This window comes from Littorina saxatilis, linkage group LG1, assembly GCF_037325665.1.
Source record: "Littorina saxatilis isolate snail1 linkage group LG1, US_GU_Lsax_2.0, whole genome shotgun sequence".
NCBI classification, from domain to species: domain Eukaryota; kingdom Metazoa; phylum Mollusca; class Gastropoda; order Littorinimorpha; family Littorinidae; genus Littorina; species Littorina saxatilis.
In genome coordinates this window covers 70,212,383-70,224,882 of record NC_090245.1, presented here as the reverse complement: position 1 = coordinate 70,224,882, position 12,500 = coordinate 70,212,383, and the positions used below count along the sequence as shown (strand labels likewise).

General features: G+C 40.8%; 1 protein-coding gene across 1 annotated transcript in view; it reads right to left on the bottom strand.

Annotated features, from left to right (window-relative positions):
* LOC138946115 (sodium channel protein 1 brain-like) overlaps positions 1-11,848 on the bottom strand; it is a 70,035-nt gene extending 58,187 nt beyond the window's left edge. The window contains exon 1 of the mRNA XM_070317657.1: positions 10,480-11,848. Within this exon, the coding sequence (XP_070173758.1) occupies positions 10,480-10,959 (480 nt within the window). The 5' untranslated portion in view covers positions 10,960-11,848. The remainder of the gene's footprint in view (positions 1-10,479) is intronic.
* Between the last annotated feature and the right edge of the window lie 652 nt (positions 11,849-12,500).

Below are 12,500 nucleotides of genomic sequence, written 5' to 3'. Positions count from 1 at the left end.
TGTTGTTAGCTGTATGCTGTTTGTTGTTAGCTGTATGTTGTTTGTTGTTAGCTGTATGTTGTTTGTTGTTAGCTGTATGTTGTTTGTTGTTAGCTGTATGCTGTTTGTTGTTAGCTTATGTTGTTAGCTGTATGCTGTTTGTTGTTAGCTGTATGTTGTTTGTTGTTAGCTGTATGTTGTTTGTTGTTAGCTGTATGCTGTTTGTTGTTAGCTGTATGCTGTTTGTTGTTAGCTGTATGCTGTTTGTTGTTAGCTGTATGTTGTTTGTTGTTAGCTGTATGTTGTTTGTTGTTAGCTGTATGCTGTTTGTTGTTAGCTGTATGTTGTTTGTTGTTAGCTGTATGCTGTTTGTTGTTAGCTGTATGCTGTTTGTTGTTAGCTGTATGCTGTTTGTTGTTAGCTGTATGCTGTTTGTTGTTAGCTGTATGCTGTTTGTTGTTAGCTGTATGCTGTTTGTTGTTAGCTGTATGCTGTTTGTTGTTAGCAGTATGTTGTTTGTTGTTAGCTGTATGCTGTTTGTTGTTAGCTGTATGCTGTTTGTTGTTAGCTGTATGTTGTTTGTTGTTAGCTGTATGCTGTTTGTTGTTAGCTGTATGCTGTTCGTTGTTAGCTGTATGCTGTTCGTTGTTAGCTGTATGCTGTTTGTTGTTAGCTGTATGCTGTTTGTTGTTAGCTGTATGTTGTTTGTTGTTAGCTGTATGATGTTTGTTGTTAGCTGTATGCTGTTTGTTGTTAGCTGTATACTGTTTGTTGTTAGCTGTATGCTGTTTGTTGTTAGCTGTATGCTGTTTGTTGTTAGCTGTATGCTGTTTGTTGTTAGCTGTATGCTGTTTGTTGTTAGCTGTATGCTGTTTGTTGTTAGCTGTATGCTGTTTGTTGTTAGCTGTATGCTGTTTGTTGTTAGCTGTATGCTGTTTGTTTTTAGCTGTATGCTTTGTTGTTAGCTGTATGCTGTTTGTTGTTAGCTGTATGCTGTTTGTTGTTAGCTGTATGCTGTTTGTTGTTAGCTGTATGCTGTTTGTTGTTAGCTGTATGCTGTTTGTTGTTAGCTGTATGCTGTTTGTTGTTAGCTGTATGCTGTTTGTTGTTAGCTGTATGCTGTTTGTTGTTAGCTGTATGCTGTTTGTTGTTAGCTGTATGCTGTTTGTTGTTAGCTGTATGTTGTTTGTTGGTAGCTGTATGCTGTTTGTTGTTAGCTGTATGCTGTTTGTTGTTAGCTGTATGCTGTTTGTTGTTAGCTGTATGCTGTTTGTTGTTAGCTGTATGCTGTTTGTTGTTAGCTGTATGTTGTTAGCTGTATGCTGTTTGTTGTTAGCTGTATGTTGTTTGTTGCTAGCTGTATGCTGTATGTTGTTTGCTGTATGTTGTTTGCTGTTTGTTGTTTGCTGTTTGTTGTTTGCTGTATGTTGTTTGCTGTATGTTGTTTGCTGTATGTTGTTTGCTGTTTGCTGTTTGTTGTTTGGGTTGTTTTCTATTCTGAATTTTGAAACATTAGCAGTCTATCTGTCTTTGGATTTGTGCAGTACTTCAGTTTTACTTGTAGGCTCTTAATTAGAACTTTAGCAGCATTTGCGCCATACAAATACCCTCATTATTACTCCGGATCTTTCATTTTGATGCCAGAGTCTTTTTTCCTTGTGAACTGAATTTGCCATCAATGTTCTGGTGTTTAGTTCTTTCGTGACCGGTAAAGAACGATGCTGTTACTTATTCATCAAGGACAGATCAGAGCAATTATTAAGTTTTTACGTGGACAAACATGTCACGAGCCAATCACAAGCGAGGGGTGTGTCTGAAAGACGTCGACACGGACCACATGTGGATTTGTTTGTCCCACTAAAAGCAAGGGGGATCACTCTTTCACAACCCATACAAACACATTATTTCCGAGGACCTTCTATTGGGATAAGAATTTAATTAATGCCAACCGCCTGACTCAGTGTTTCCAATGCATAATAGTTGGGGTTGTTGCACTGTTGTTGTGCTTTTTGTGTGTGTGCAGATTAGCAGAGGCGTTATCCAGTTACGAAATAAGTTCAGAAAAAAATCGGCACAAAAAGTAACCAGGTTGTAGATTGTGGATCTATATATAATTATGTATATGGCCAAGAATCTGTCAAGGAGTCTAAAAAGTGTTACAATTTTTAGACTTTTTTAAACCTCCTTAAATTTACATGAATAAACATCTCGGTATTCCTGTCCTTCAATTGCAGCATTTTATTTTCCAGTCAAGTGTTCGGTTTATCAAATATTTGCAGATAAAGCACAAATGACTGTATGTTACATTTACACCATGACATAATTTCAAGGTGCTGTCATTTTCTTAGGTTCAGCTTTTGGCAACTGTTTCACTATCCAATGGCTTGATGGCTGAATGTAGAGTTGATCTGTACTAAAGCAACACTTGAAAAAAGTTTCTCCTGTCTCAATATAAGCAAAATCATTTATGATTATCCGTAAGTTACTTTACACCAAAGCCCAGAATCAAAGATACAATTCAACATTTACCTATTTACACTGTTTTTAAAACAATGAAATTCTCTATGGAAGTGCAGAAAAGGTTCCAGTAAATTTTCATGTCATTTGTTTTGCAAACCTTAACCTCAATCTTCAGGTTATTACTTAATTTGAAAAAAGCATGGTCAGCGGTGTAGAAATTATTATCAAATCACCCTCTTTAAATATTTTTACACTATTTTGGTCTGCAGTTTTTTGAGTTACAAACAAGAAATCATAACAAATCCTTTTCAAGATAGAATAGTCAGGTTGGTACTCCACTACAGTACCAAATGTTAATTTTACCCATGATCTGTACGTTACTTTACACCAAACAGCAAGTACAAGGTACTGAATTTACATTTAATGGGCTATGCTCACATCAGTTAAACAGTATGTCTAACTTGTTTGTTCTAAGCTACCTGTCTCAAGTCAAAATAAAGGGTTAAATTAATAGTTGTGCCTTTTTGGTTGTGTGTACATCTTTACACAAAAGGATGGTGTAAAGTAACATACAGAAGGCTCCGAAGATCTGCAGGTCCATTTGAAGGGTAATTTCTCTTTTATTTAGCTCATAAACCCTCAACAGACTGTTATGTGCTGTTTTTAGCATTATTATGTGCTGCATATGGTCTCAGTAAAAAACAAGGTCATGTATGTTACATTTACTCCAAAATGTCCTAACAGTGGTCCTTCTGAGGTAAATTTTGTCATTCAGTGTGCTTGTTTTCATGTTGAAACAAAGGTTTGGTCTTGCTGGTTGTTCTTAAGCACTGATAAGTTATCTTCTGTCTCTAAAACAAATGCATTGTCATTTTCAAGTATTCTCAGTATGTACGTTACATTTACACCCTTGTCAGAAGGCCTCACTTAAGTCTCTCTACAAGCCAACAGGTGCAAGCACTAGGAATCCTGTGACCATAGTTTAACTACCAGGTGTCTGAGGTATAAGAAAACACACACTTTTGTGTATTTATGGCATTATTTAAAGACTGTGACAAAACTTGTTTGGGCAAGTAGATACAATTTCATTTGCACCAAACGCATATTTTTAACTTAAAAGTACAATTAAATTACATCAAACACAACTTTTTCGCTCAATGTAAAAAAAATTACAATCATCCTACCTAATGACCTTCCTTTGCAATGATTTTTAAGTAAGTTTGACCAGAAACATTTTTTTAAGATAGTTTCCCTTTTTTCATGATTATTTACACCAAATGTAACATACAGACCAGGTAAAAAAAAACGCACAAAATCCAAAACCTATGTTCAGATCAAACTTTCATTAATCTAACATGTTTCTCCATCCATTTCTGGATCTATTAAAAATTAGATTGAGATGATACCCTTATCAGTAACTTGGTTATTCAATGCTCAATGTACCATGCGTTTCGCGTAACGCCTTGTGTGCCCAAAAAGGTGCTTTTTTTCTTGAACAAAGTCAATTTTCTCAGCATCCAGACGACTGACAGACATAAATTTGGTATGGATAGAATCTACATAAGGAATACTTCATAATTGTATTGTTTATATTGTAGTCATTTAAAAACAGAATAAAATACAAAGTAATAAAAGTATCCAGAACAGGATTTTTGCATTTGGACACCTTGACAGATTCCTGACCATATGCGTCTTAGTGGAAGAGGCCTTTTTCCTCATGTAAAATCTGGATGGATCAATGATGACGTCAAACAACTGAGGTCTCATTGAACTCAAACCGTACGGTCAAGACAGCACTTGCAGAAGAGAGAAAACATCCGATTGGCAGGGACTGACACTGGCAGGGAGAGGAAGAAGGCTGACAAGGAATAAAACAAAGAGCAGAACGTGAAAACAAAACATTGAAAAAGTACTTGAACGATTGAGTTGATAACTCAGCGAGATCAGCCGAAGTCAAGCACAAGACCAGCAACACTTGTCACGGTGTAAGGGAGTCAACGACAACGACAATCACAGCAAGTTGCATTAATTGTGCTTGTGATTACGGTTTGTCGTGCATGTATAGCTGAATATGTTGGAACCGGCTTAATTCATACGGCGTAAGTGTGATTACATGGTTGGTATTTATAGACTACAGCTTAATTGTGACTTTTTTGCGTACGGCTCCATGTGCAGGTAAGGTCACTCTAATTTAGCCATCGCAGTAATTCTACTAGCTTGATACTAACCCTCACCCCCCACCCCCCCTTTCCTCTTTGTAAAGAGCTGTCTCTGTCATTCAACATCCTCTGACCAAAACAACCCACATTGATTCAGCTATTCCGCCCAGAAGTGATACTCTGAATACAATGGAACCTCCCTTTAAGACTACCGCCCTTTTAAGACCCTGTTTTCTCGGATTTTCTTTCAGTCTTTCTTTATTTGGTGTTTAACGTCGTTTTCAACCACGAAGGTTATATCGCGACGGGGAAAGGGGGGAGATGGGATAGAGCCACTTGTCAATTGTTTCTTGTTCACAAAAGCACTAATCAAAAATTTGCTCCAGGGGCTTGCAACGTAGTACAATGTATTACCTTACTGGGAGAATGCAAGTTTCCAGTACAAAGGACTTAACATTTCTTACATACTGCTTGACTAAAATCTTTACAAACATTGACTATATTCTATACAAGAAACACTTAACAAGTGTAAAAAGAGAAACAGAATCCGTTAGTCGCCTCTTACGACATGCTGAGGAGCATCGGGTAAATTTTTCCCCCTAACCCGCGGGGGTTCGGATTTTCTGTTCACAACATCTGTAAATCTACCCTCATTTTCAGACTCCCTTCTTTTTCAAGACCCGATTTCCTCTGATTTTCGGAAGTCTTAAAATAGGGTTTCCACTGAACTGAGATAGACGCGCGGACTCCAACTTAACCACGAACCCCTCTCACAAATGTATACCCCGATGCATCATAGTATTGCCATACAGAGGCTCTCCCCGCTGCCCCTAACTACAGTTTAAAAAGTCGTCTTCCAGATTCTAAGCCTAAGCTCATTACGTAGCTGTCAGCTCATTCCCTTTGCTGCTGTCATGAATTTTTCACGTCACACTGGCTCTGTCAGGATTAGCACATTGTGTTTTTCATACCTTGACTCCAAGCTGACAGTGTTGTCGGCCGGAGTGACTGTTTTCTACAGTTGTGTTCTACTTTGTTCTTGTTTCCGTATGATTTTGTTTTTGTTTTATTGTTGTCTGTGGCAATGCAGTGGTTTCAGTCTTGAGCAGAACGTATGTCTTTGAAGCGATTCTGAAAGGCGGCTGCAATGGGCTATGAACTGTTTTTTTCTTTTCGAAAAAGGAAACCGTTTGTTTGTTTGTTTGTTTGTTTGTTTGTTTGTTTGTTTGTCCGTCCGTCCGTCCGTCCGTCCGTCCGTCCGTCCGTCCGTCCGTCCGTCTGTGTGTCTGTCTGTCTGTTTATTTCTTTCGATTTTTCTTTCTTTGAAAGGAATGTTTCAACCCTGACATCTGTCGTTTTCTGTGATACGATACCATGCGTCCCTAGTAATAAGCAGGATATATAAAACAAAATTAACAATAAGGAACATATTTTATTGACGGTGAATGACTCTTTTAAACAAACTCTTCAAAAAAATTCAGCGGTATATCAAGTGGACGGAACTCTCTTACATCTGAAATCTGGACTCCTTCTTTTAAAGAACTTCTTCTTCAGTAGGCGGAAAGCTCCAAACTGTGTGCCCTCAATGGTCTTGAAGGATTGAGCGAAACAATCAAGAAGCATTAATGTCAAATAGCTGCACAGTTTTAAAGATACCATCCCTCTCGTATAAGCCAACATGTAAATCACCAGGGATTATGTTGGACTCATACATGGCATTTTTATACAGCTAATAGTTTCCTGCAGTGTGAAAGTATTATTCTAATCTTAAGGCCTCGTTACATAACTTCTGAAGCGAGATTTGAAGCATTTTGTCGTCGAAGGGGGTCAGTTTCATTTGTGACAAGCTATACGCACTAAAAACAGAACGAACATGACGGAAACAACAATGGCATGTAATGTGTAGCTTTGTTTCCTTCGCAGCAGAAATATACCGGCAGCTTGTCGATAACAAATTTAGTTCCGAAAAGGTCCAGGGCTACAGAAGCTATTTGCACGGTGAGTTACCCAGAACAACTGCCTGAAGTTTAATGCAGCGTTTTAAGCTGGTTTTGTGGATAAAGCGCTAATCTTATAGAAACCCGGGACGAGAATTAATCACGGTGATTGAACTTGTTGTTCACAATGCTCTCTCAGTAGTGGTTTGAACTGTGAAACATATGAACGCAAGCTAGGTTCCTTAACTGAATGGTTACATGTGTACACGTTAATGTTTTTCCTTTAACAGAAACATTTTGCATTCTGAATTGAAAAACAAAGTATGTTTGTTCTACAATCAGACAATAAAGTTGTATTGAATACTAGCATAGGGTTTTGTTCATTTAAAAGACTAAACACATATTGTGTTATTTGCCTGTTTAGTGTCAACTGCCAGGCGAAGAATAAACGAATGTTACGTTGGAGAGTGCAAGTCTTTTAACCTAAGATTGAGGTTTTGAAATCATGAAAAGTTTTGCTAAAGTGTTGATGCATTTTTATATAATACAGATTGGTTTTTCTGGCAGCAAACATTTAACTTGAAAAGTCCTAAGTCGTTTAAATGGCTTCACTTTATTGTGTCTGAACATTGAAAATGTCAGTAGTCTATGTGTACGTCCCGAGAGTATTCTAGTGACGTCTAAAGTCTATTCATGCCTTCACCTTCCTCTGTTATCGGGGTCTGCCAATAAGTCAACGAACTCTATTCACCCACAGACTCGATCGTCTGCTACTGCTCATTTCATTCTGTGCTTTCAATACCAGAGTTCTCTTTTCTTGCAGCACTCTTCTACGTCAAAGCGTCAACTATAAGAAGAGAAATGGGGGGGGGGGGTGGAGGATTCAACCGAATGTGCTTTGTGTAATGCAAACAGTGCTGTAGAGTATTACACAAAAAGTTGCATACTTTCCATTAATCTGTCTTAATAGAATGAATATTTATAATGTAAAACATCTAATGCGTATATAAGGTAAAGCAGTGTGGAAAGAAAATTATGACAGACATAATTATGTCCTTGAGAACGGTTGCTTGGTTGTGTGTTTAGGTTTTGATTTCGTGACTATTGCTGCGTAATGCCTTGGTTCGCTTGCTTGTCTAAATTGCCACCAACAAACCGTTTCATCGACTTTTTGCTTGGTTTCAATAACAGTATCACACAAGAGGGGAAACACACTTTCAGTGACTAAATCTGTGAAACTTACTCCCTCCGTAAAAGCATTTCAATGACAAATCAAGACTTTAGACCCTATAGTTCTGTTCCAAATCACTGATGACATTGAAAACACTATGATCATTATGTTTGCGCAGTATATATGAGCGAATTATGCCACATTTTTTTTCCTAAGGCTGAAAGCGAAACATATGCCTTGCCTGCCTTCCTGTGTGTCTATACGTCTGTACTCTCTCTCTCTCTCTCTCTCTCTCTCTCTCTCTCTCTCTCTCTCTCTCTCTCTCTCTCTCTCTCTCTCTCTCTCTCTCTCTCAATTCTTAAACCAACGGAGCACCTGTGCTGAGGTATAACAGTGCGGTTGACAACGGTGAGTACGTTCTCTAGAATATACATCCAAGATCATAAAGCTCTTTGTGTTCAAACGACAAGTCACGAAGAGGCCAAGAGCCATATCATAGTCCAAGCACGTTCATCCGGGATTGGAGGTCATGCCATCGAGTGCTCAAAGTACAGTTCAACAATTACCTTTCCGTATGAGGGAGAGGGGGCATGCGTACGATAAAAACAGCTCTGAAGAAAAGTTGTTGAGCTTCTTTGGTGTGAGGTTTATGGTTGTTTTTAGAAAATAAAATGCTGTGTGCTGTGTATGGATTAGATTCTAGAAAGGCTTAAAATGACAACTATTCATTCAGTTGTGTTTGGCCCTCTTGGGAGCACTTGTGTAGTCTACTTCTCAATTAGTACGCCCAACAGTGCATGATTCCGCCAATCGCATACCCTAACACACACGGACATGCACGCACATACATCCGACCCCGCACACACTCACTCACTCACTCACTCACTCAAACACACACACACACACATACACATGCATTCACACACAAACACACACACACACACACACACACACACACACACACACACACACACACACACACACATTCGTCCAAACGGAAACACAATCTGTAAACACACACTCTCACGCACAAGTGCTGGCACGCACAAACATTGCACGTCACTACGTTACCCCGCAGACCCGGCCAAACTATACATCGACACACAAAGTAAGTCAGTTGCACGTACACAAGACAAATGATAAATGGGACAGGGAAGAACAATTTGGTCGGGCGCCGGACACAGGTCACAAAATGAAAGTAGATGCACGTGCATTCAAGAAAGAACAGTCTACGCTGACTCCACTTAATAATTACTAGCTGTACCCGTTTTCTATGTCCGTACGCGACTTACATGCACGCACCTATACGTGCACACACACACACACACACACACACACACACACACACACACAATCTGTAAACACACACTCCCACCAGCTTTATATCATTGAAGAAACCAGCTTTATATACTAGACATTAACGCTTACATTGCCAAAGCAGAAGGATAATACGGAAGCCTTTAGACACCGCGTTTTCCCGACAGCCAATTAAGCTGCATGCACAGCATTTTCCTGACAGCCAAGCTGCATGCGCCGTGTTTTACTGTTAGTCTCAATCTCTGTGCCCTAACTGATGTATGGTCAGAACGAAGATGACCGTTTGGGAAAAGGCTGCGAACTCTGTGGTCGTGCCCAAGAGATAACAAGGTGCTTTGAACCTGGCTGATGTGCATGAGAAAGTTACCAGCCGAGTGGAAGCCAGCCCTGGGGTTGGATTGGTTGAAATTACAAACAACCCTCACCTTCAACCAATCCGACTCCGCGGCTGGCTCCCACTCGGTTGGTAACTTTCTTTTGCACGCCAGCCCAGATACCAGCAGAGCTTCGCGGTCTCTGGTTTGACCGTGACCACGCAGCAGCATGGGTCTTCACCGCATTTGACCAACTACTGATCAGTTGCAATGTGTAGACTGTGCAATAAAGCATAGATCTGTAATATCCAATTAAGTAAAGAAACTGCGTAGGTGGTGCAACGACCTTCGGGAAAGCACAAGTTATGTCTCGTATCAAACGCCGCTCAACAAGAGTCATTTTGCTGCTTAGCACTTACATTTAATTATACCATTCATAGAGAATACTACATGGCTTCCTATGTGCTACCAGTTTTACACGAGTTCTGTTATTGAATATTGAACTGCGAGCGAAAGCGAGCTTTTCAATATTTGAAAACACAAAGAGTGTAAATCTGGTATCAAACAGTAAGCCATGTAGCATTCTGTTTATCCTACATACTGTAGGCTACTTGCGTGTCTATTGCTCCTAACGTCCCTCAGTCGAAGCGCCCAAATTGAAAACGCTTCAAATAGAACCTGGATCTCTCCGAAAGCCTCGTGTAATCTGTGACGTCAAAGCAAAGAGACGTCACTTTAGAAAGCATAGCGTGACGTGTACGTTCTTACATTTCTTCCAAGTGTACCAAGAATGCCGTTTGTCTCGTTGACTCGGCATTACGGGCAGTGTAAAATCATGTCCCTGTCAGACACGACCTCTTCACATGAACTGTGGTGAACGATATTGTTATGACATGAGTGGTATCTCACATGTATGTAGGATAAAAAAAAGTTATCTTTGACGTTTCTCGAATACGCCCAACGCTACGCTGTTCAAGAGAATTCACACGGCCGGTGGGGTATGCACACAAACATACAAACAGACAGAGACAGAGCGACAACCAGTCCTGCTGCCATCATACACACCAATATCATGCAGTTTCGCTCGCACCAACAACCACAAACACAACAAGCAGAACAATCCACGAATCTGGTGAACTCACCTTGTCCCGAATGCCTTTGTCGATCTCTTCCAAGGGTTTGCCATAGTAGTCTGTAGGGAAGATCCCGTACTCGTCTCGTAACACATTCCCTTCGCGGAGGTCGGGGTTTCTGGGCGGAGGCTTATCCGTGTCCTCCTCCTCTGCGCCGAAGATGAGTTCACCGTCCACCAGGTGGGCCTCCTCGGCTTTGCTGGCGCGTTCATGGGCCTTGCTCTTGTCGAACGTCTCCTGCTCCAGGAGATGCTCATAGGAGTCGGTGGTGAACGGGTGAAAGGAGATGATGCGGTCCAGAATCTCCTGGGTCGTCTCCTTGTGTTCGCCGTTGACGCTTGCCGGCTCCCCCGTCTCGGGGTTGGTGATATCCTTGGGGGCAGCAGCATCACCAGAAGCAGCCGCAGCTGCAGCCCCTGTGGCAACATTACCACGAATGACCTCCGATATGACGCTCGAAGAGCGAGGCCTACCCACTGGCTTCGACATGATTTTTGTCTCGTGAAAGAGTTTTGTTTACTCCGATAAATAATCCCGTCGGAGAAAATGTGCAGGGAAAATCACACCGAAGAATAAGCTTGGTTCACACACAAACTACGCGCTCTCCTGTTCTCAAACACCTTTTTTTTGAGAGAAAAAAGCAAACACACTCATACACGTGAACCAGTATCAGACCGATGCAGAGGGAATCACTGTACACATATAACCGTTTCCCAAAAGCGTATCCTCACACAGAGTTCACTTTTCAGGCGTCTCTGAGCGCCACAGAAACAGCATCAAGACCGTGACCGCACTACCATCACGCTGCTGTAGCTAAAACACACCGAAGCTTTTCTCCTACGTCGTAACACTCTCGTTGCCACGCTTGCCCGTTGAAAGAGCATGGTCATGAAAATCCTCGTGGGCGACAGACTCACAGCGTTGGTGATCTGCGGTTAGTCTGGACGAGCCCAGCAATAGTTGGAGAACTGCCTAGATGTTGTTGCGGTGCCTGTAGTGTGGGAATCCTTGTTGACGTCGTTGTTGGTGTAGGCTGCTCCTACTCCTCCTGCCATGGTTTTGATGGAGGTGATAGTGATGGGTGGTGATATGGCGTGTGACCTTCAGCCTGCTTCATTCTGAAACGGACACAGTGACATCAGTGGTGTGTGTTAGAAATACAGCAAAGACAACTTCAACCAACGAAACAACAACAGAAATACATATCCGTTGCAGCATGCCTGTACTTATGTTACAGAGGTCAACTGCGAATAGAGCAACGACTGCAACAAAGACTAGAAAAAGAAAGAGGGTAGGAAGGAGGGGAGTAGAATGTTGAAAGGATGAATAGGCAGGGTACGAGCTCAATGAAATCATTGCTTGTAAAAGTCATCGAATCTCTAACAACAACGTCTGAAAGCATGACAAAATAATAGAGTCAAGAAAGAAATCAACACTTTGGAAAAAGAGGGGTTTTGCCATATTCAAAAAAATGTAAAGAAAGATTTATTTTTTTTTAGATAGAGAAAATAATGAGAAAAGAAAGCAAGAAAGACAGAAATGAAAGAAAGAAACAAAGAAAGGAAGGACGGAAGAAAGAAGGACACATAGGTGATTGAAAGAAAGAAAGAAAGAAAGAAACAAGAAAGAAAGGAAGAAAGATGGTAAGAACAAGAAGAAGCACACACAAGGTAACACACACACACAGAAAACATATAAAGAACGAGAAAAGGAGGCACAATAAAGCCCCACGAAGAACAGCAGAGAAAAGGAGACAGAACCTGTGTGTGGTGTTCAAGACAAACACTGCACTACGCACGTGACGTCCGAGGTCTAAAACCAGTGCACTCTGTTAACCCTTCATCGTGGCCTGTTTTTTCACTGATCTCACACACGCACTGCGTCACGACCGCAATGTATGATAGATATCGTATTCCTATATCTGATCGCTTTTAATACCTAGCCCGCAAACCATGTGCTTTTCATTGATTGTTGCAGCACCTTCGTTCAGTATTGATATACAAGTACGTGAGAAAAGACTGTGTTCTGTT